Here is a 25994-nt window from a genome sequence, read left to right on the forward strand (position 1 = left end):
ATCTGTATTTTATTATATTTTTAAATACTTCCCGGCCGTTAGTTAAATTTTTCCTTAACACGAGAAGATAAAGAGCAGTTAAATCGTCATGGATGAGGTTAAAAAAAAAAAAAAAAGAAAAAAAAAAGAAAAAAAAAAAGAGAGCATGTGAATGGGGTGTCCATATATATATACTAATTTATTATTCATCATCTCACCTTTTTTTTCTTTTCTATTTTCTTTTTTTATTCTTTCTTGTCTCATTTTCTTTCTTCCACTACAAAACCTTGGAGAGACTGTTGCATGGTAAATTTTTTTTTTAAAAAAATCTAATAATAAATACATATTTAAAATTACAAGGAGAAGAAAATAACATGTGTTTGTTTTACTAAAAATAGAGAAGGTGTGAGGTGATTGTTTGACCGTAAATATTTACTTTCGTTGTTTGGTTTATCATAACTTCACATTCGGTTAAAACTCAAATTCTTTAAAATAGTGTAATTGATTTCGTTTCACCCAGCCTGAAGTCACTTATGAATACTAATAATAATAATAATAAATTAATTTGTTTATTATACCTTCAGATTTTATATATGCCATTCGTCTTTTGACAAACAAACAGTAAAACTGAAAATAATTCAGTTTCACAACTATACAAACAAATAACAAAAATAAAGTAATTTTCATTTTAACTCTACTTCCTCTAAAAAGTTCATTTTCGATTTGAACTTCTCTTTTGGTGAAACAAACAGACGAGAATTATGTTTGTTTTACCGAAAGTAAAAATATGTGAAGAAATTTTTGTCCATATATAAATATTTATTTTCATTATTTGGTTCATCGTAATTTTTACTCTTGGTTGAAAACTCAATTTTTTTAAAAATGCCATTACTGACTTTGTCGATCTAGTACCGAGATCAATTTTGAAACTTAAAAAATAGAGAAAAATTGCTGATATATATTAATGAAAAACTTTAGTTTATACGTCATTTACTTTCTCTAAACAAATAACAGAGCAGAAAATACTTCAGTTTCATAATTATAAAAAAAGAAAAGCAAAAAATACATTTACATAAGTGTTAATTTATTATTTTAAAAGTTTATTTATTTTAACCTCATCTTAACCTTGACTGAAGGAGCCTATGTATGAAACTCAAGTTTTCGTTATTTATTTTGGTGTAAATAAAAAGTATAATATAAAATTATTCTTAAATAATAAAAAAAAATAATTATATAATAGATTAAATTTTATAGTGGTAAATTTATTACTATATTTAGGAGATAACGAAATTCACTTACTTACAGTAATGAAACTCAAAAAATTAATTTTACCAGCAGTACACCAAGTTGTATCAAAATAAATAGAAAAAATAATTAAATTTAACTTTCAGACTGTACAAATTATATTAAAACAAATAATAAAAAAATAATTATATTTTAAAAAAATTTAAATGTTACTGTACTTAAGTAACGTTGAATCTAGAGATTGGTGGATACAAATACCCTCGTTGACGTGTACAGGAATTTTTGTGATTTAATGTAAAGAAGAAAAGTTAGGGAGCTGTCACTACGCAAAACCGCGGCTTTTTGTGTCTCTCCACCACCCGCTCTCCCGAATTCCCGCCACGTGGGGCCCATCTCCTCCGTCAAACTCGTCGCGTACGGTCCACAATCGAGCGGCAGTAACAAAACACACACAAAATAATCCGCTCCAACTTCTCCATAGATCCTAATTCCACACCCCCCTTTCCATTCATCTCCTTCTCCCCCACCCTCATCTTTCTTCTTTTCTTTTTTTTTTTTTTTTTTCTTTTAGGGTTTGATCGATAGCAGTAATTACCGGAAAGAAAAGGAGAAGTACGAGAAAGCAATAAATGGAAAACGAGCTCGGAGCCACTTCCCATGGCGGCGCTGTAGACCCCTTTCAGATATAGTAATTAAGCAGCTCCTAGATATATACATCTACTTAATTGTTTCCTAATTAATCTACTGTTATCGATCGATCCCTACATATACATACATGTAAAATAGAGAGAGAGAGAGAGAGAGAGAGAGCATAGGATATATAGTACACTAGTCGCATTAGGTAGGGGCTACACCAGCTGGTTTGTTGTAATTGGGTATGGATTTGGGGAACCATGGCGGGGTTCTCTCTAGGAGGAGGAAGAACCGGACATAATCAGAATAGAGATCACAACCAACAACAACAACAACAACAACAACAACAACAACATCAACAACAACATCCCATCAATATTAATCCGACGGCCGACAGCCTCTTCCTTTACGGCTATAGTAGTAGCAGCGTCGGCGGCGGCGGCGGCGGCGGCAGCGGTTTTCAGCTATGGCATCAGGAAGGAGATTTCTACTCCTCGAGGGGTGGCACTGGCACCGGCAGCGGCAGTGGTGGCGGTGGCGGGGGCGCGGCGCGGATCATCAGTTTCTCGGATGATCACGCGGCGGAAGGAGTCGGAATTATGAGGGGCGGCAGCGGGGGCAGCAGCGGCGGCGGTGGTATGAGCTGCAGGGATTGCGGTAATCAGGCGAAGAAGGACTGTGTCCACCTCCGCTGCCGCACCTGCTGCAAGAGCCGCGGCTTCCACTGCCCGACCCACGTGAAGAGCACGTGGGTCCCCGCTGCCAGGCGCCGCGAGCGCCAGCACAACCAGCAGCAGCAGCAGCAGCAGCAATTCGCTGGCGGTGGCAGTGGCCGCGGGGAGCCGTCGAAGAGGGCGAGAGAAGTTGGCGGCCCCCGCGAAGAAGTCGCGAGGTTTCCTGCAGAGGTGAGCTCGGAGGCGGTGTTCCGGTGCGTGCGAGTAGGGCCGGTGGAGGACGAAGGCAGAGCCGTCGACGAAGAATACGCGTACAGCACTGCCGTGAGCATCGGCGGCCACGTCTTCAAGGGAATTCTCCACCACTACGGGCCCGATCCGAATTCCTCGACGTCCTCCGACTACCACCTCCTTCGCGAAGGATCGCCGCCTACTAGTGCCGTGGGTGGCGACGCGTCGGGAGCGGCGGTGATGATCGACCCGTATCCGACGCCGCTCAGCGGATTCCTTTCCGGCGCTCAGTACTACCCTCACCACACAACATCACAATAAATAAATAAAGTTAGTACATTCTACATCTTATTTAGTTAGTCCCTGGGTTCAATTCTATATATGCATTTCGTGCAACAGCTTTATTTTAACCTTTTTTTTTTTTTTACCATTTCCGCTTTGGATATGTCTCTTCTTGTGGTTAGGGATCGAGTTTCTTCGCTTGTATTCTCTCTGATCTATTTTTCATACACCATTTTCCTTAATTTGTAGGAATATTTTACACATTGCTATGCGCTGTTTCTCTTTTCCTGCAAAATATGGCGCTGTTTGTGGTTTAATTTTAGGACAAGTCCAATTTAAAGAGAGAGACTTAACATACACCATTCCCTTGGATCCTCGTGACACATATAACCCTAAGCTCGATTTAATCACTCTTTACCAATTTTCCTTCTTCTTGAACTATAAATGAAAGTGGTAAATTTCTACTTCTGTGAGGTGGGGAAATTGATGCATCTCTCTCTACATTACCAGCTCAAGAAAACATTGCTTTTTTGTTGATTATTTCTATTTTGAATCAAACAATACATTTCTAATTAGTACAACTTAGATTTTGCAAATATATCGTAAGAAAATTAAAAAATTAAGGTTTCCTTCGGGTGCTCACATTTTTTGTGGAAACTTCATTTATGAGCCATAGATATTATACATAAAAACAAATAATATAATCCGTCCCTTTGTTTTATCTCATTTTTTCTGATAGGCTAGTTGAGTTGAGAATGCATGTGATATACCTCTGGAACTGTTATCTGTGTTCTTGATTATTGATTCTTGATTCTTGATTCTTAAGAGAGAGAGAGAGAGAGAGAGAGACTTAACAGAAAGCTGTGGACAGAAGGGATTTTCTAATTTTACTTGTTAAGGTAGCTTCCACACTGCACTGCAAGCATTCTGCTGTTGATGCTTGTTTTCATAATCATAGTCATAATAATACCATCTTCTTTGATCTCCTGAGCATGATTGTGGGCTTAGAATTCCAAAATATTCAAATAGATGAGTTAGTACTGCTTTCCTAGTAAAAATTTGAACTTTGTTTCTAGTAGTTAGAGCTCATGAAGGGATAGCACTAGTTCTTGCCTTTTGGGCTTTGGAGCTATCCAACCACTTAAAACTTATTACATTGAAGCCACTTATCAATGTGCAAACTAAAACATGAGAATGTGTTATATATCTTGTTTATATATATAGTTGATCTAATTAAACTGCTTCTACAAGTGTAGAAGTCTTATTTCAGTAGAGTGACAATAGATCGAGGGCCGTTTTTTAATGAAGTTATCTACAAAAGAACGAAATGTTCCCCACTTGAAATGTTCTTGTTTTTAATTTGTGATTACTAGCCTGTAGGAAATAATTATGCCATCTGAAGTGTTAAAATGTTTAATTTCATGCATGCTTTTGATATTTTCATATTTCTGCATCGAATACAAATATGGCTTGCATGCCAAATTTTAAATTAAACAAGCATTTTAAAAGTACATTTGCATAATTGGAAATAAAGTTATTGAAGTCTTAAGAAGATTATTGCATTGTTGGACATCCAGTATATTTGATATTTCCAATTATTATCATATGTCCTCCATTGTAATAATTCCTTTATATATCTTAATTTTTTTGTTACTTATTTGTAGTGTACAATTAACTCTCATCATTTAATTAAAATGTTATCATTCATGGATAGCTTCATATATATTGAGTTCCTCATCCACCTGTAGGAAGGTTGATTTGATTTTTTTGGTTTCAATTTAAATGTTTTTGACGACTTAAAATTTCAAAATGATTAAACCAAACTACAATTTGCCTAGTTATTGAACTAGAACTTTAAACTAATTTTGATTTTAACTGTGCGCTTCCTAATTCATTTTCTTATTGAATCACAAAGCAGGTAAACAGATTTTAGTTAGAAGGCTTTTGAGTTGCACTAAGACAAGATAAATCTTGGAGAAACGATTCTTATGCAACACATTGTTATCTCCATGCAAACAAATATTATGAGGTGTGAACTTCTTATTTGACATTCATTAGGGTTGTGAAACTGCAAATGTGGTTTGTGCTTCTGATGTATCATTAATTTTCTGCATAGCTGTATCTCTTTGCTTTTAATTGATCAAATGATGAAGGATAATGTTGCATGTATTCAACTAATACTTGCTAAACATTTTCACTGAAGTGCGATACTTTAACGCAGGTGAAATAGTTCTTTGAATCCGATCTAGCTCCAAAATAATGGCCAAACCAGCAATATATATATGTGTGCTAAATTGTTGCATAGATTTAGCTCAATCTCTTGAAAACCAGTGGAAATGACCAATTTAATCATCTTTGATTCCTCATTGGAACAATGTTCAAGCTTAAAACTAGTTGTACTAACTCACAACTCACCTAAAATTTAATAGCAAAGCATTGTCTCAACCTGGCTGAGTAATTTTCTTGATTGTTCACAAGTTATACTAGTTCAATATAATTAGTTTGTATATATGCGTCACGTGATAATCTTTGTATTTTTATTATCATTTATAGTGAACTTAATTATCTAAATCTTCATTCTCTGCTCACTTTGAAATAAATTCAAATTTTCATTTATGTTAGCTCATTTTTTTCATACCAAGCTTGGATCTAGTGCATGCAGAGGAAAATGAAGAACAAGGTCAGAGGACACAACTTATAATAAGCTAATTGCAGCATATATAGCTTGATATTCTCTTGTTTATTTTAAATAATTGAGTAGTTTGATCATAATGAGCACTCTTTAAGTTTTTCCCATAAATAGTTATGAAATGATCGCTATAACTGTTCGTTTACTTCTTGTTTTTTGCCGCGCGAAACAGTCGTTGGAGTGCATCTATATATTCAGCTCCCATTTTCTGTTATTCTAAGCTTTTTACACTCGCAAAGAACCTTATCTCCAATTGTCGCTTCGAGAATATTTATTTTGTGTAGGCCAAATCCATTGTTAGTAGGTCCAATATAAATCCAGCATATATAGATGCTTTTCTTTCCCTTTCTCGTCTTTCCCACGACAATCGTTTCCGATATAATTTAGTAATGCTTTCTTTAATCTGTGTCGTTTGTTATTGCCGACAAATAGTACTAATATAAACATATTATTGAGTAAAATACTTACATAAATATGAAAGTAAACCATCACAAATATAAGTATATAACTCGTGAGCGTAAAAGAAGGATTCCTAGATTTTGTGGACCATCACTGCACGTCTCAACCACATAAAAGTTGTAATATTAATCTTCAAAGAAACCTATGCCCTAGTTTAAATTCATAAGAATATCATATATATGTAGGTCTCCCTACCATGTAACTACCTTGCATTTTTTTTCCTCTCTCTCTCTCTCTCTCTCTCTCTATGAAGCACATGGAAGTTGCAATAATCTCTAAGAATCTCTCTTAGTTAAATGAGAATAACATGCCTTATAGGAGGATACCACCTCTCTCTCTCTCTCTCTCATGTCTCATGGAGTGCATGATTTAATAAAAAAAATGGAGCCTAATGAAAGGGCATAGGCTTTTTTGTGGAATCCTTAGGTCATATTGGAGTAGTTGCTAGGGAGGTCATGCATGGTCCCAAAGGTATTAAGAGGGGGGAGGAGCCATGCACATGCTCTCTCTAAATCCATATTTATAATTAAGAAGAGGACACTGACAACAAAGATGATGAATTTCCTATCCCAATATAAATTTTTGGTATATGTGGGAGCTGAGGTTTTAGGGATTAGAGCATGCATGGTTTGTAGCACCACCCCAAAAGAAAGGTTTTTGAGCAGTGCATTGGTTGATTATTTCTAGGTGCATTGAGCCCCCAATTAAGTGAGTATTTTCCTGGTGCTTGTTGACAGGGTGCAAGAGAAATCATGTCTCCTTGTGTGTGGTGAGAGAGAGATCTAGAGAGAGAGAGAGAGAGAGAGGGTGGGGGAGAGGGGAACAGTACTCCTTGGAAACAAAGTCCTTGAACAATAAATTAAGAAACTCTTTCACAACAAACAAAAAGAAAAACAAAATAAAAAAAAGCTGGAGTTGGAGGAAAAAAGAAAGGATATATATATATATATATATATATATATAAGACTTGAACAAAATTATAGCCCCTAATAATGTGCACCAAATCAAACATTCTCATTCTTCTTAAAGATTGTATGAAAAGCTTCTAAATTGGAAATGTTTTTTCCTCTAAAGTTGGAGAGTTTATTCATCTCTCCGGTTTCTGAGACCCTTGAATTTGGGGCCCGTACACTATGACTACAATAGTGCAACGCAATGACTACAATAGTGCGACGAAAATAACGGTCGTAATAATATATAGAACTCTAGCTAGATGTCTTATAGCATAGTAAATATATATATAATTAATTAGAGATAATAAGATGACCTATAATTGCTTAAAAAGTGCAACTTACTAATACTAGCATGCTAGTTAGTTCTCCATAGATCAATGTAGTTTCCACATTGCCCATATGGGACTATACAATTACTCCGGAGATTCCAAAAGCAAAGCACATTAATTTACCACATCTTTTTCCTTCGCTATATACAGTGAAACTAGTCTGAGTAGGTGCAGTGCATATCAGTAAATGATCATCACAACTATATATCCTGATCAAGCTACAATTAAACAACCATAATAATACCGAAATACAATTATCAGACGAAGTCAAAGCACAGTTTTGTTCCACACAGAAGTTACCGACAGTCGTCGATCAGCTAGCTACCAGCTATAGATAAAGCAAAGCCGTAACGAGTTTTCAGCTAAGCTATTGCTAATTAAGTACTCCAGTTTACAGGATGTTGGAAGCTAAAGTACAAAATAAGGTGGACCGTTTTTGCGAAAACCGTAAAGCAAAATAAGCGAAGCGATAATAGTTAAGCGAGGCGGAGATCGTGGGAGCCATATCTCATTCCATGAAGGTTCGGTTGGCTCGGCTGGACGCGGAACGCGTACATGTGAGGGCCGCCATTGGCAAGAGCAAGTCCAGCCTCATAGTTGGTTGGGTCATTGTCCACAAAGCCATAGACTGGGTGCTCTTCTTTCATTTGCTGCAGTTTCACACATTGAACTAGCTAGTTAGTGATCTTCCCTTTTTTTTTTTTCGGATTATGCATAATTAATAGAACATGTAGGGAAAATAAAAGAAAACGATTTTTCGCTTATTTCGACTTACTAGCTCGTGCAGTAGGTTCCTATGGGCTTCATGAGAGTTCTTTAACTGCACCACCAAAAGAGGAGACATAATACAAGTTAAATAAGATGTTTGAGTTTCTTTTATATATATATAAATATATTTCTTGTACTATATTTTGCAGCATTTTGTGAAAACTATCCAAGCCTTTCCTCCAATAATATCGACTCAAAAGGATGATGTAAACAATAACCAAAACATTTGGCAACAATTAAGAACCAGTGTTAGTGAAAACGATATTAAATTCTTTCCTGCAACAATATTGGCTTGAAAGGATGTAATAACAACCTAAACATTTTGGCAACAATTATTACGTATTTGGTTAAACAATGTGAAAGAAGTAGGAGCTAAGAGCTTCATGGGATTCGAACTTAGGTCCTTATGCTCTGATATTATGTTAAATTATATGAAACAATTATTGCTCTCTACAACTTTAATCTACCATAAAAACGATGTTTAAATATTTATATTCAATTTATATTAAACATATATTCAACGCAATCAACTACAATAGCGATACAAGTGCGTCAGCTATAGTCTTTTCTCGATCATAGTGATTTACCTGCAACATCATTCACTCCCAGAGGATGAAACTTTAATTAGGTAGCAAACCAACAAGTATTTCAAATTATAGTATTTCCAATCATAAAGCACGAGAAAGTGTACGTAGGATGAGGACGGGTTTTTTTTTGTTGATGCAATACACTAGAGAATCAAAATGCAACATTAGACAAATCAGGCAGGAATTCTCTTTTTTTATAGAAAAATTCTTTTAACATCAACAAAAAACTGCAATCGTAAAAACTAAACATGAAAATGGAAAGAATAATACAACTACGATCGACTAATAAACTAGCTAGAACCTGACTAAGTCAAATAATTAATACTCCACTAAGACTGATTTGTTAACTGATCAACTTGGACCCAACCCATCCTCAACTCAGTTGTCATGAATTGGTAATAACAAATTGTTTTCGAATATAGGAATCCATGTCTCACTGCCTTGAAATTAAACCCCAAGCCATGTGGTCCATCAAATCTTTAGTGTTTCAACTGAATTTTAGCTACGATGATCGGTTTTTGATCCGCATTCTTACTTAACAAATGAAGTTGTGAAATTAGAGTTTCACTATGCATCTCAAGATTTATCGTGAGAGTTGAAGCTTGAAATTAAATGTGGGAGCAATTCACATGTCTCTTAGTTCTAATTAAAGTATGAATTCGAATTTCGAGGCCAACATTCAATTATTTTATGGGTGGGAGTAATGTGGTACTCCTCACCCTTGAAAAACATATTAAATGTTAATTAACACCATAAACCCTACTTTGACAAGAGTTTCTTTTTCGAGTTCTAGATGACTTGACATTGAATTGAATTTGTTTGAATTGGAATCCTAACATGACATGCATCAGAAAGCCTAGGAGTTGAGACCAATCTTGGTCTAAGTACCAATTTTGGTATTGCTTTCTGACCTACAGTAGTCAAATTGCTAAACCCCAACACAAAACAAATGTTTTGGACATATATTGATCTTACTACCAATAGAATAGGTTTGGCTATCCGTATTATTGGTCTCTATCTTATGCGCTATATTGTTTTCACTATTGATACTAGTCTCTTTTCCGAGAGTTGGATTATATGCCCATCTACTTAGATTGTAAACATTAACCAACAACCCAAAAGCATACGCTGATAAAAAGAGTGCACCCATCGCACTCAAGGACGCAACCATAATTATGTTTACGGGTTGCAACCTGATTCAATCCATCTGGACATCAGGTCTATTGTTAAACTTTTTGCTGTTAAGTCTATTATGAACCGCATCCCTACTCAATTTATTGGGCTCATCCAACTCATACTTATTAGTCTTTAGGGCCTATTGTGAAGGGGTGAAAAGTTGGACCTATTATAGCCAATAATAAATAGTCAAAACTAACTACCTATGATTAGCTATTCCAATTTCGAACTAAGGATGGACAAAATAGCCTGTTCACCTAAGTATGTATCCACTTATCATGTCTAACAGTCCCACTCACCCTTTGGAAAAGATCTAAATGCCTCTAGGACTCTTATAAAAGTATGAAGTGAGAAGATGAATTCTCCTCTTTTATTTTAGTCTTCCTAATTAACCTCCAAACTCTCTCCCTTACCCGAAACCAACAATTTTGGAGATAGATATTGAAATTTTCGATCAATGCTGAAACTAATTCTAGTTAAGGTTCTAAGATGTTAAAACTTTGATGAGAATCTGTTAGAACATGATTTTGATTTGGAATCCTCACTGTTCTTAGTTTTGGGGAATCAAGTGGATGCTGTTAGTACATCAGATTGTATCCTATATGTTAGGATTTGGTTAGATTTGTAATTGAATCCTAGTTAGATAAGAATTAATATTTAAATCTATTGGAGATAAATTAAGATTTAAATATTAATTAGAAGATAAATCTAACTAGATTAGGATTAATATTTAAATCTACTAGAGATTAATTAAGATAGATTTAGATATTAATTGAAGTAGAAATCCTAAATATACTAGAATTGGGTACATTCTAGTTGGAGCATTATAAATAATGCATTGGGTAAATTAATTTGGAGGAGCTGTGAGGGTGTACGGCAGGAGCTTGTGTGGTGCCGTACCCGAGAGAGGGAAAAAGAGAGAGAGAGAGTTATCCAATGTGTTGAGTGCACCTAGTGCACGGGTGCGCGCGGATGATTGTCTTCTTTATGAGATTATAGAAGACGAGAGAAGGGTCGGAGAGATTCAGAAAGAGAGCTCGGATTGTAGCTAATCTGTGCAGAAGAGGAGTCAGGTGTAATCTTCTCTTATTTAATGAATCTTATTTTACCCGCATATTTTCTGTTTTGGTATTTCTCTCTTTTATGATTGTATCAGCTTTTGCTGAGAAGACGGATTTATGGTAAAAATCTGATTTGACGTTTCCGTTGCGGAATCCCAACCATCGGTACCGGATTCACAGCAGTCGGTATCGGAGCGGGTTGCGGATTCACAAGATCCGGTACCGGGGCGAGTACCGGATTCCCAACACTGTATTCCTCTCTATATGAGTGAGACTAAGTTGGAGCAAGTCATTATTAATGCTTTGCAGGTACCAACTGGATAGAGCAAATGATATTATAAAGAAGCCTGGAAAATTTACTAGAAACATGACAATGATAGGGACTTATTTTCTTGTTAGTGAAGAATATTTTGCAATGAATTTTTTTTCCCCTTTATATGAACATCACCCTAGAGTGAGTTTAATTAACAAAGTGAGCCATGGGTTTTCCTTCATCCTCCCTTTTTCTTATCTTCTTCTATTTTATACTACTTTTCTATAAATTTCATGTTTTTCCAATTTATTTGATCTTTAAAAAAAGAAAAAGAGAAAAATATATAATAATACTTATGGGTGTTAGTTATGTGCCCTTTAAACCAATCAGGTGACCCAACTTATAGGTTTAATATCATTATATATTTTATTAATTTTTAATAAATAAGCAATTTTGATTCATATTATTATCAAATGTAAACATGAATCGTTCTTAGAATTAATGTAGAGAAATCATATTCCTAAACTATTAGAAATTTGAAATATGTGCACTTCTATAATTAATTATTAAATACTTGTGATCATAGGATTATCACGATAGTGGTGATAAATCTGATTAGATATGTACTACACTTCCTTATAGAGTGATAAGTTGTGATGCCTGAATTCCCAAGGGGTCACCCATTCTAGAACTATTCTAGTTCTAGCACGTTTACCCCCTTAACCTTTTGGGCCTAACCATCTCCTAAAATGATATAACTTGATTAAGAGGTTTAACTCTATTATATCTTATATATAAGACTATTTCAAATTCTGAGGTGTCATATTCTTCTCCCTTTAAGCCCTGACGTCCTCATCAAGTTTAACACTCTTAACCTTCTGGGCCTAGCTACTATGTAAAATGGTATAGTCATGTTAAAAGGTTTAGCCCTATTATATCTCATGTATAAAATTATTCCAAATCCTGGGATGTCAGATAAGTCTTAAGTCATTAGTGTGATGATACTAGAGCAAGTATACAGGTAGTTGTAATTAGAGAATAATTTCACTGAGTATGACAGTTATATAGATATTTATTCACTTGTCAATGGTTTATTCGATATTGTAGTGGTGCAAATAATCCCGTAACCTGAGGCATCACGATTATCTTGTGTATAGGTTATTATAATTTGACTCTGTAAATACTTTATACTCTAATTATCGGTTAATGTCAATAAATTTTTGATACATTAGGTTATACGTGTAGGTAAGAATGTTTCAAAATGAAATCTTTCACTTTTGATAGAGAGATAATTATCTTGTACTATTGTATAATGAGATGTAAATGCTCTTAGCCAAGACAGTGTAGTTTTATGAAAAAGAGTTTACATATATCACCACAAAATTCATTGTTAATCAAATTGGATATGTGATTGAGTGATGGGGTTCAAAGAGTCATGCATGACCTCAGCTCAATTAGGACAAAGTGATGGAAGGATTCAATCACATGATAACTGTGCCTAGATTTTCAACCCATTATTCATTATACTTTGATTGTCATGACATAATGTTAGGTGCCACTCATGAATTATGGAACCCATGGGATTACATATATAGTGGAGAGAACTAAAAATGTTTGTCCATCGAAAGAGTTCTTATTGACGCTAAAGAAGTTCAACATCGAGTAGGGTTTGCTGTGCTCTTCGGAGCACAGCAACCCTTGTGCTCCTAACTTCATAACCACCCATCAAGTTTGATGGGTGGTTAGGGTGAGAGACAAAAGAGAAAATTGAGAGAAATCAGGTGTCTTAATTTTTCGTCTCTTTGAATTTCTCTCCAACTTTTCTCCTCTCTCTCATCCTAACCACCCATCAAAATTGATAGATGATTAAAAAGTTAGGAGTATAAGGACTGCTATACTCCTAATAGCACAGTAGCCCAACTCGTTCAACATCACATCTCACTATTAGGTGGCATTGAACAAATATGGTTATACATAATAAAGGCTACATAACCGACTGCTTGAAGAAGTTGCTTAAATAAAGAATTTTTTAGGAACCATTTTGCTAAAAAACAAAAATAAGAATTTATTTGCTAAATTTATTAGCAAAAACACTGGTGCAAAATCTCGAAAGATGAAAGTTGTATGGAAAGACCTAATGCTAATTTAATTTAGTACAAGGACTTATGTAGAAAAGTTGTAGCAGTTTAATTATGACACTTCTAGGATTTGGAATAGTTATATATATGAGATATAATAGGACTAAACCATTTAATCCATCTGTAGCATTTTTTACGATGGTTAGTCCCAAGAGGTTAAAAGGATTAAATATACTAAATCTAGAGACGTAGTTCCAAGATGGGTGATCCCTGATAAACGGGACGTCATAATTAGTATCATAGTCAATCAACAGCCGAAAGTGTGAGATAAGACTCGGCTGAGTTAGGGTCATACAGCGAGTAGAGCATGACTTCCCAATTGACGACCGTTGTGGGTAGAGCGCAGCTCCCTACAAGATCAGCTAAAGCTAATGAGAGAAGCTGCACATTATCTGATGCTTATAAGTGTAAGCCTGATGAGAAAGTCATGGCTTAAAAGGGGAAGGAATGCAGCACCCCTAGGATCTAGAATAATCTTATATATAAGATATGATAGAGCTAAATCTTTTAACCAATCTATAGTATTTTGGGCGGTGGTTAGGCCGAAGAGATTAAAAGAGTTAGGCATGTTAGGGCTAAAGTGCTCTTAGGATGGGTGACCCCTTGGAAAGCGAGGCGTTATAATTGGTATTAAAGCCTATCACCAGTAGGAAGTGTGAAAGAGTTTCGGCAGAGCAAAGGTCACATAGTGGGATGAGTGTGACTCCCCAACTGATGACCGCCATGGGTGGAGCATGGCTCTCCACAAAGTTGACTAAGACTAGTGAGACGTGTCTTACCATGCCTATTGCTTGTGAGTTTTTTGAATCGGCTATAATATTTTGGTCAGTAGCTAGGCCTAAGAGATCAAAAATGTTAAGTGTGCTAGAACTAGAATAGTTTGAGGATGGGTGACCCTCTGGAAGTGGGGCGTCACATTAATAAATAACAGATGAGAGAGAAAAAGTAATATTATAAGCTACCCTTTTTTTTCCTTTTTAATTAATCATGTGATTAATCATTTGGTTAATTAAAAGAGAGAAGTGACAGAGAGGGAGAGAGAAAATCGTGTGTTTTATTGTCTTATTAATTGTACTAGTTAAGAGACCCCGCACGATACGATGGGAAGACAATGCAATAATAAATTATTGTAACTATTAACATTTTTTTTTTCTATTATACATTAATATTTTTAAATATTATTTATCTCAGTATTGAATAATTAAAAATTAAAGAATAAATTAAATAATAAAATTAAAGTATATTTCTTTCTAAAAATATTTAAACCTAATAAGTAAAATGAATAAATCAGTTTAAAATAAAACAAAAGCTCATTATAGTATTAAGAGAGATGAATAATATTTTTCTATCATCAAGGTAGAATTTACAAATAAAAAATATTAAAAAATTAATTGGAGTGAAAGTACTATTTTTGGTATTCTTGACGGCAACGTCTTTATTGTGTCCTCGTTAACTTTTATTGTCACACATACAGCTATATAATAAAGTATTTGATTCCTAAATATTACATTAGTAAAGAAATCAGTAGGTAATTATCAGAAGCACAAAAAATAAGACTAATCAAAGGACGTTCAAAATCAAAATAGATATTTTTTACACTGTAAAAAGATTCAACTACCAAATAAATATTCTAATATTATTATTATATTATTATATAAATTAATTTTTAAAAAAATTGTGTGGGCCCCACAATCCTCCAAAATAAGAAGAGGTCTTTTTTAGAGTTGCCAATTCATATATGTTTTGGGGACTAAAGTGAAAAGAATGAAAAATTTAGGAATCAAAATTGGCATGTAAAAGAAAGTTAAATAGACTATGGCATGATAATTTCGTTAATTCTAAAATATTTTTTAACGGTTGCTATTTTATCGCGATGAAATTAAGAGATTTGAAAACTTAATTGCAAAAAAAAAAAAAGAAAAAAAAAGGAACCAAAATAAAAAATGGTGAAAATTTTGGGGAGCACTATACAATTAATCCTAAAAAATTTATGGGCCCCACAACCCTCCGAAATAAGGGGAAGCCTTTTTTGGGTTCCTAATTAATGTATTTATAATAAAGTAAATTTTAATTTTATTATTAATTTTGAATTTAAATTTAAAATTTAAATTTTTATTTTTGAGGACTAAAGTGAAAATTATATAAAGTTTAGGAACCAAAATTGACATGCAAAAAAATAAAAGCTAACTAGCATGGCAATTTTGTTTAATGTAACACCTCTTTTAACAGCCAAAACGTAATCACAAAGAAATTAAGAGGTTGAAAATTTGATTGCAAAAAAAAAAAAAAATTAAAGATAAAAATAAAAAAAATAGTACAAAGATTGAAAATCAATGATGTAAATAATTCTTAATAAAAATATATGCGGTCCCACAACCCTTCATCAAATAAGAAGTGGCTCGGAAGAAAAGGAAAGCGACAAAAAAAGAAGAAGAAGAAAGGAGTGGGTGCCGCTGGGCCCGCCAGATGGTTAATTAAGAGAAAAGAAAAACATCTTTTTCTTCCTCTCCTTTCATCACCAACCAATAAATGAGAAAAATTCACTCCTCTCATTTATTGCTCTCAGGCCTTTAAAAAAGAGGGAGTAATCTCATCCCTCAATGATAGGAGAAGAGAGAAGGAAAAAAAAAGAGAGCCATTTTAATTAATCATATCAAGTTCTCTTTTAATAATAAGAGAAAAAAAGTTCTTCCTATAATAATAGATCTTTGCACTACATGCAACTAATCTTTTTTGAGATTTTTATCACTATCTTAAGGGCTAATTAATTCTTTTTGAAATTTGTACAAGAGATCATGAAAGGATTTTTGAGATTTTATTGTAATCGTGTTAAGTACTGTTACCGGAATATATAGCTTTTTGTGGATACATGTAGCGGCCCAGTGTTATAAAAGTAAAAAAACTAGAAGGTTAGATTCAATATTAATTATGGCATAATTCAAATAATTAGCTAAGGTTGACATTCAAATCCTTCTGCTAATTAGATTAGAATAATAATTTTTATGTGTCACAAGGGATAATTTTAGTTTTTAAGAAAATTTTCCACTGCATTAATGTGCATATTTAATTCTTACAATGGTAACTTTTGTTCAGAAATTATAGTAAGCCTCAGCAGCAGTGAAATAAGGACTAGTTTTCTAAATGTTGCAAATTTTAAAATTTTAGAAAAACCTTTAGAAAACATAGAAATTTTCAAAAAAAGTCCCTAAATATCCCCAAGAAATCCTCTTCACCTTTCAAAAATTTTCAATATAAATTTTATCTCTTTCTCAAATTTTCTAATTCATACAAAGGTAAAACGGCCTATTATATTTTAATTTCACAAATTTCCAAAATCTAATATTGTTTTTCCGTTCTCTTATTAATTTTTTCATCCTAAAGCGAACCAAAAACATAGGACTCCCTTTCTTGTCCTACACTGAATTGTATCACAGCCTGCGATATTTGATGGTTCTATGCTATAAAAGTTATTTCGGTGTGACAAAAAAGAATAAAATGAGTGTGAGAGATTGGAGAAAAAATAAGAGGTGAAAGTTGTTTTAAAAGATTTTTTTGAGATATATTGTCGAATGAACATGTATTTGAAGTCATTAAAGAAGATAAATGTCACGGATAGAATTTATCGAATGAGTATGTGATCAAAGAATCTATACCTATACATAATTTCTCATGACCAAATCTAATATGGATGTATTACCTTCATTTGAGGATTGTGGGACCTACTATTTATTTTAAATTTTTTCTATTCTTTTTTATCTTAGTAAAATCCTTCCTCTCCCTCACAGCCACATCCTTCAGCTCTCTTTCTCTCTCTTCTTTTTCCCATGCATCTCTTACTTTTCTTTATTTCCTAAATCAATAGCGGCATCTCTTCCACTCCCCTCACTCACCTACGAAGCGGTTTTGGATCTCTCCACTTACGATTTTAGGTTTTTTTTCTCTCCCCCTTTCCTTCTCGATCGCTCACCGCTCGGAATCCTTCAGCCCCCATCTATTGCTCCTTATGTGTCTTCGACAAGGACGGCGTATGACGCCATCGCCAGCAGTCCCATTCTCAACAATTATGGGATATCTATATTCCCATTTTTCATTTTTTTCATAAATTTTTATTTTTTTCTATTATCTACCCGTCGTGTCATGCAGGTTACTTCACTAATGCAACATGAAAGATCAAGAGATGAAATTAAGCGAAAGTACCAACATGACATAGATTAGTGGTACCTTATTTGTGTGTTTTAAAGTTAAAGGATTTGAAAATTCTATTAACTGGATTAGCAAGCTTAGAGATAAGTATTGGTAGATATAAGTTTTCGTCTAAAATCCCTAATTGCTCAACATAGTATGTTAGTGTGTCCTTCTGGGGGTTCAGAAATTGAGTTTCTACTAGTCATGACTGTATATTTTGATTATCATTATTTACAACTTGTTAGTTGTATGTCCTGAAAAAGCCAATTGACTGAATTCATATGGGGACATATTTTATATATATTTCATTAATAATACTGTGAAAAGTTTTCAATTTATGATACCATGCATGCTATATATATATATACATGAATCATCCATAAAACAAAAAGAAGAGAAAACATATTCATAAGTGTGAATTTTGAGATATACATTCTTCTATACATGATTATTAAGCAGCTCCTTGTAATAGGATCATTATGGGAGTAGTGATAGATTATTAAGCAACTCCTTGTCATAGAATCATTATGGGAATACTAATAATCCAGATAGACTAGAGTATACTACATTTATCGAATGATGAATTTTTGTTATTACTTTAATGACATTGGAGTAAATATGCGAATGCATGCTGAGTAATACGTTCGCTAAGCATGATCCACGGGAAAATAGTCATATCGGTATTTACTTGCTTGTTATTTACTAGTATTTTGTTATAATAATATGGGTGATCCTTATATCTGAAACACCATGATTACTGTATATATAAGTCATTATAGTTTGACCATACAACTCACTTAGATCCTCCATATGTAGTTAAGTTGGCATATGTTAGATACAAAGGATCATGCATGGATACATAGAAGTGTAAACTATGGGATCTATTACTCTTGGTAAAGAAAAAAATGTTCTGTATAATCTGTGCGAACGAGTAGGAAGTCTAGATACTATCAAATCAGTTGTCGTCAACGACATCAAGCAGATTGGTTATATGATTTAATGATGTGGTTTGGAGAGTTATCCATAACCTCAATCTAGTTAAAAAAGAATGCATGGTAGAAACACATAATATATAACTGCAGCAAAAATGTTCAATATGATATTCATTCCATTTGGATCATCATTATAGACTACTAGATGTCATTAATGAATAGTAGGAACCATGAGAATAGTTACATGGAACGATTTTAATTATTCTCATATGTAAAATAATAAGGGTTCTAATGGTACCACTAAAGGAGTTAGGTGCTATTTCTAACCACCAAGAAACCTAAGTAGTCATGTAGAATGGAGTGACATGAAGTTAAAAGGAATAGAGGGGTTAATTTGCTAAAAGAGTTTTAGTAAGAATTAATTTGCTAAATATATTTATTTAACAAAAAATTTATGCGTAAATTTTCAATGTTTGTAAGGACAATCTCAAGATGCTTTTTAGATGACGCTTAGGGGAAGCATCCCCAAACGTTCCTAGAATATAACAAATACCGACGCTTCAAAAAGCGTCATTATATGAACTATCAAACTAATAAACTTTACTATTTTATTTTTTCGACGCTTTAAAGTGTCAGGGTTCCAAAAATTCTGATGCTTTAAAGTGTCAGAACATATATTACCGACGCTTGACATAAGCGCCAGTATATATGTGGCGATTCTTCATTTACAAATACTTTAACCGACGCTTCAAATGTGACGTTAGACTATATTGGGGCACTTTTAAACATCATTAAATATAAACAAAAAAGAGCATCCTTAAATGTTAATTTTCTTATAGTGTAAATACTAAAGATTACCAATGTTTGAATTGGGTAACCTCAAAGGCTATGTAGCAACACTATACATAAATACAGAATAAGATGGCAAAGTTTATATGAATGAAATAGCATAATTAAGGTTTGCTACCTCGTGCTTTGAGGGTTGTGACAGAGAAATCTAAGTTAGTAGCCCCACATATACTATCTCCTACCTTAGTAACCACTTCTATACAATTTTCAAACACAAGTTTATGCACAGATCTTTATCTAATTTTCTAAATTAATTTCTAATTTTTATATTTTAAATTCCTATAATCCCACATTATTTCACTGTTCTCTTAATTTCCAACCTAAAACTCAGGTAGCATGTAAACCAGTGAAGACGCCACACATGCGGATAATTGTACATTCAAACATACACACATAACTACGCACATAAAAATATACATAAATGCGAGCATAGATGCATACTTACATACACACACATATGTTGAGTATATGCATAAGTGCGCTCACACGTGCTTGTACGTGTGTAACAATAATAAAATTCACGAAGTATCAAAAATTGAGATCTCATATAGAGGTTAAAAAAAAAAGAATAAATGATTGGTAGGATACACTTAATGTTTATAGAATCAAAAAGCAAAACCATTTATAAGATTAACAAAATCTCATATAGAAGATTAGCAAAGGTAGAGATATCCTTATTTATGCACCACCAGATCTCAACATGTCTTGAGGTAAGATGCATTTGCGACGAGGAGGCTAGCTAGTTGTGAAGTGTTAATATGTAAAGAGTAAAAGCTGAAGAATGTAAAGTTTTCAGAACATGTAGGCTTGATATTGAGAGTAACAACTATTTCAAAAAAGATATTGAGTGTATAGATTGCAATTCACTGAACTGAGGAATAAAAACACATAAGGAGTCATGTTGTTATCGATCTATAGCTCGATAAGAAGGGGAAGTTAATGAAGATGGGATTTCGTATAATTTTTCTATAGCAAGATAATTTTTCTATAGCAAGATAGTTAAAATTATGGAGTGTCATATTTCAATTAAAATTAAAAAGAAATTCTTTATGATGGTCGTAAGAAAAAATATACTTTATAAATCAAAATATTGAGAAACTACGAAACAATATACGAAGAATTTCTGCTTTAGTTTCACCGTGATGAGGACACTGAGGTCGAGGATGTTTGCGGCAACTAATAAGTTAGAATTTTCCTTTAATGAACTGCACAGGAAATCACCCCATGCCTTACAACTAAAATAATCTAGTAACTAAGATGATTTGGTCAATAGGGATAGGTCGAATTGTTTTCCGCACTAAAAGATGTTTTAAGAGAGAAGTTTAGATCAAAGTGGATATTAGAGCAAATAGTTAGGAAAGGCATATAATAAAACTTCAATTCGACGATGAATTGTCCGCAATAGATGCAAATGGAAGAAAAGAATCCCTACATATAGCTGACCCAACATATTAATTGGGACTATAGGCTTTGTTATTTGTTATGTTGTTATTGTTGTCGCAAACTACTTAACTGGACTTGATGGACTCCTATGCAGTGGAGAGTGTTTTCCAAAGCAAGTGATCATAACATTCCAACATAACGAGAATTGCTACGAAAGTAGGTAGTTATACGAAAGTAGGTAGTTAAACCTATTTCACATTAGTAAATGGATCATATAACCATATAGGAAATGACATGAAATGATCAAACTGATAAGCACCGGATGTGCATAAACCAATGCTCAGCACAATTTGCAGATTTCAGTGAATATAAACAGAATGTGGCTACTGCAACAATGATAGAGATACGAACGGTGGATTATCGTCTTGAATTGATTAGCGATAAAGAAACTATATTCATGATGATGTATGGCTATATTCAAATTGTGAGGCAAAATATGATGAATTTTAGGAGTTATAACCTTAAAATTATAGCTTAAGAGTCAGGATTTAGAATTAAAAGTGCAGTTTCAAAGTACAAAATAATGCAACTTTGAAGAAGCACATCATGCGAAGAATGAAGATCAAGAAAGAACAGTAGTTAATTTATTTTATTTTATGTTATTAATTAGGATTTTACATTTAACTGATAACTTTAGTTCCATCCATTATTGATCTAGCACATGCATCTTAAGGGTTAGCAAGAAGGTGAAAAGAAGATAAGTGCAATCAAAGCAGGCGGAAAAGGAGAAAACAGTGAAGAGGCATATTACAAGCAGCAGATAACATATAATTTTTTTTCTTTTTTTTTTTTAAAAAAAAATGGAATTTAGGGGTTCTTTAAGTTACCTTCTTCTTGTAGGTATCAGTCTGAGTAGTGATCACATGATACTGCCACATTTATATAACAAAAAGTATATTAGAGTCATAAAAAGGTCATTAACACTAAGAGTTGTAAATTCCTTTTCCTTGTTTCCAACAACAAACATCAGATACACTGGTTAATTATTCTAAGCCATCCTACAAATAACTTTTGAAAAGCATCCTATCCTGGCTACCACTAAAATTTGTTCTTACATAAAATATATTTTTTGTTCCCAGTTGTTTTATTATATGGTGACAAAGGTAGGCTATTTTGAGTAAAGTATTTATAAGCTTTCCCTAACATGTGGTACTAAATTATTAGTTAGCTAATCACTCTAAACTGATCTCTCTTTATTTGATTCACAAAATCCTTTTGTTGAATCACAAAATAGAGAGATTTGAGATTGTGGGAAATAATATATTTTTATACCTTCCTGTGACGAACAACCTTTAAAGCCTCATCCAAATTTTGCTCAAGACCGCGCAGTTCGTAGAAATCCAATCCATCAAGCTCTTCGCCCATCCGCTGCCTACATATTCAACACATGGTTTGATTTTTAATTACCACATTCAAACTTAAAATAGCGTCAAATTAAACTATGAAGCTTTTTAACTCATGTACCGTATTTCTTTGCGGAGGTTGCTGTTGATCTCCTTGAGATGGTTCAAAGTGTTTTGCATCCTCTATCCAGCCCCAACAAGAAAAAAAAAAGAAGAAAATTAACAAAATTAAAGAAAAGAAGCTTGGGTACAGCCAACGCTAAATATTAAATGTTGCAAATAATTTTAGCATCAATTTTACCCTTGTGTAGTTAAGAAACAGAAGTATTAGATCATACTAACTACACATAAACAAGATGAAAAATTAAAACTTCTACCTCGTACTGGGCGCTCCACAAGTTGATTCCGGAGACCTGCTGATACCGATCGAATATTTTCTTGGTGCTGCGGATCGAGCGAAGTGATCGGAAAGAAGGAGAGAGGAGAGAATTAGAGAGGGGATTAATGTAATGTAATGTAATGTAATAGAGATGATGATGATGAGGTGGAGGAGGAGGAGGAGATGATTTAGAGTGGTAGGTACTCGGTGGAGGGGCTGCAGTATTCGGAGAACTTGTTGGTGCTGGAGAACATGATGAGGGAGACGTCGGCGTCGCACAGGACTGTCAGCTCCTTCGCCTTCTTCATGATCCCCGTCCGCCGCTTCGAGTACGTCACCTGCCGGTTCGTCGGGTTCTCGATCTTCTTGATCTCTATCTTCCCCCTCCCCATCTCTCCTCCCCTCTTCTTCTACCTCCTTCTTCTCTACTTAATTTCCTCTTCTTGTTCTCAGCAAAGAGGAAGGGGAGGGGAAGTAGAGGCGCAATAAAAAGCAGTGGAGTGGGGGGTGTGACTTGTGAGTGGAGAGAGAGAGAGAGAGAGAGGGGGAACAGATTGAGAAACTATGCTTGCACCCGGTGCACCGCACTTGCGCATGCACCCGATGCTCGATTAAAGGGTGTAGTTCTGTTTGATAAAGTGTTGTGAGTAGCGTTTCTGTGATTACCACAAAATTAACAATTCAAAATTGATATCTCTACTTTCATTGCTCGGAATCATATATTATATATAGCTGCTCTATACAGTAAAAGCGTTATAATATTTTACTTTTAAAAGGTTTACTAAAAATAGCTGTAATAAACAACAATTTTAAAAGCAAGGGTAAGTAATTCAAAGTTATTAGAGTCTGTTTGGCTCTGTTATACTGTATAGTATTGTTTGATGAAGTGTCATTTTATTAGTTTCTCCTTTTCTATTTTTTGACATAAAACTTTTCTCTATCATATTTAGCTAGCTTATAACAGACTTCAGCTAAAAGTGAAGGAAGACAACTTATTTTTAAAAAAAATAGATGCAAAAAATAAGTTACTTATAAATTTTTATTTTTTAATTGTCAACTAATTAAATATTTTGGATGTAAGAATTACAAACAATCAATAGTTTTTTTAAGGTTAATTTCATATAGGTCCCTACAAATATAGTGAATGACAAATATATTTCTATAAAGTTCAACTTTCATATATTGTCCCTATAAAAGTTTTGATATTTTCAAAATATGTCCCTCTAGTTTGTTACTGTTAGAGAATCGTTAGAGAACTGATTATTTTTTTAATTTTGCCATCATAAATATGTCCCTCCAAAAAAGCCATAACAGTATAATATAAGAGGATAAAAATGTCAAAAACTAACTAGGGTTAACTATTTAATCTATGGTTAACTAAATTTTTCTAACGGATTCTAACGGCAGGGACATATTTGAAAATATCATGACTTTTGTAAGAAAATATATAAAAGTTAAATTTTGTAGAAATATATTTACCATTCATTATGTTTGTAGGGATATGTATGAAATTAATCCTTTTTTATACTTATTTTATATAAAATTTTATTTTAAAAAATAGTAAACGATAATAATAGCAAGGGAGGTTTAAAATTTTGCTAAAATAAAGATTAAGAATGTCTTAGGTTTTTGTGTTTATTTTAGCACTAAAGTCGTGTATAATCCAAACTTTCTGTCACGATTATACGGAAATCGATCTTTCCATTTAGGTAGCGTAAAACAGGCGAAATCGAGTTCGCGAAACTTACAAATTTCTGCTCCCAAACAACCGCTATATGATCATACACCGGACGCAGGTGACAATTACTAAAGAAAAAAAAAAAGAAAAAAAAGGAAGTGGGTTTCCATTCTGGGAAGTGGGTGCAAAAGCTAGAGCTTCCAAAAAGGGCAAAAGTTTCCGGATCCGTGAAAGGCCCGCTGGGGGACCTGTAACGTGTGCTGTCTTCCCCCTTCAAGAATTAAGAAGCTGTCAGCTTTCCCATCTCACATTTCCCCATGCCGCCTTCCCCACTTCCTCCCACTCTCTCTCTTCTTCTTCTTCTTGCGTAGTTTTCTGAGAACCCACCGGCAGCTGGTTCAATTGTCTTTTCGGAAGGCGAAGAAAATTATGTGATAAAAAAAATGTTTGGAGACCTCCTCACCTACAGGCTTTTTTGAAATAGGTCCCTCAACTTTTATTTTTCTCTTGCTGGGGACTAAAATTACACTTTCCGTCCTTCAGCTATGAGTTGCGTGAAATTTTGCTCTCCACACTTTATTACTCAAACTTTCTGAATAATAACAATTAAACCTCACGAACTAATTTAGCTGCCTAATTGTATAGTAATGTATCTTTGATGTGAAAATAATATTGCAACAGTACTTGTGATTAATGACACGCTAATAATTAGTCAACCAAATTAGATTGTGAGATTCGATTGCAATCATTTACAAAGTTAGAGGCATAAATTATAACAAATAAAAATTTGAGGACCAAAGTATCACGCATCTCATAGTTTGAGGACCAAAAGTGTAATTTAGCATTTTTTTTTTTAAAAGAGCAATTCTACCGGGTGTACATCTTACACCTGCTCTATCTATCTCAGACCATTAATACTCTACTTATCATATTAATTTTTTTTATTTTTACTAAAAATTATTTAGATTTTTATCAACCCTAAGATGGAGGATGTAAGAGATACACCCCCTTTTTTTTGGGCGTACAGGAATTATTTTCTTCATTTTTAACTTATGTTTCTATGCTTCGTTATGTTGAGAATTTTATCATACTTTATGACTCTTTTAATTATTAATTATTAATTATTCTAGTTTTATTTATTAAAAAACTAATTTAATTAAATCTCTAAAAAAAAAAATCAAAAGTTGAGTCTCAATCAAAAAAAAGAAAAACTTTAAATACCACTCCTGTGGTTTCATTTTTTTTTACTTTAGTACCATGTGGTTTAAAGTGTATCAATTTAGTGTCATATGGTTTCATTTTTATCTTTTTATTATTGATTTCACTAATTTTTTTCATTAAATCAGTGACAAAATAAGCTTTGTGTATAATTTAACAAAATATTAACGGAAAAGCTAACGAAAAGATAAAAATAAAACCACAGGACACTAACTTGATACACTTTAAACCACAGAATACTAAAAGTGAAAAAGTGCAAAACTACGGGAGTGGTACTTGAACATGACCCTAAAAAAAAAGCACACAAAAAGTTGAGGTATATATCCATTTCAAAATATCATATAGTTGAGGGGCCTCTGCGCATTTTTAAGAAGAGGGAGGGAGATAGAAAGTGTTCTCTGATGTGAATTTTTATTGGAGAATAAAGAAGAAGAAGAAGAGACAGTGAAGTGGATATGATTAACAAGCTTTGTCCATCAAACAAAAAGAAGTGCATTGTATTTATGAATG

At 33.7% G+C, this 25994-nt stretch overlaps 2 protein-coding genes across 2 annotated transcripts; one reads left to right on the plus strand and one right to left on the minus strand.

Annotated features, from left to right (window-relative positions):
• The first annotated feature begins 1820 nt into the window (after positions 1-1820).
• On the plus strand, positions 1821-5130 carry LOC109705939 (protein SHI RELATED SEQUENCE 1-like). The gene is made up of 2 exons (XM_020226756.1): positions 1821-3092; positions 4963-5130. The coding sequence occupies exon 1, from the start codon at positions 2118-2120 to the stop codon at positions 3081-3083; it is 966 nt and encodes a 321-aa protein (XP_020082345.1). The 5' UTR covers positions 1821-2117; the 3' UTR covers positions 3084-3092; positions 4963-5130.
• Positions 5131-7654: 2524 nt separating this feature from the next.
• Positions 7655-23140, minus strand: LOC109705936 (MADS-box transcription factor 16-like). The gene is made up of 7 exons (XM_020226750.1): positions 22793-23140; positions 22587-22653; positions 22331-22392; positions 22139-22238; positions 21694-21735; positions 8250-8294; positions 7655-8124 (listed from the first exon to the last, which is right to left on the minus strand). Exons 1-7 carry the CDS (start codon positions 22978-22980, stop codon positions 7951-7953), a joined length of 678 nt encoding a protein of 225 aa, XP_020082339.1. The 5' UTR covers positions 22981-23140; the 3' UTR covers positions 7655-7950.
• Between the last annotated feature and the right edge of the window lie 2854 nt (positions 23141-25994).

Source organism: Ananas comosus, unplaced genomic scaffold (assembly GCF_001540865.1).
Source record: "Ananas comosus cultivar F153 unplaced genomic scaffold, ASM154086v1, whole genome shotgun sequence".
NCBI classification, from domain to species: Eukaryota; Viridiplantae; Streptophyta; class Magnoliopsida; order Poales; family Bromeliaceae; genus Ananas; species Ananas comosus.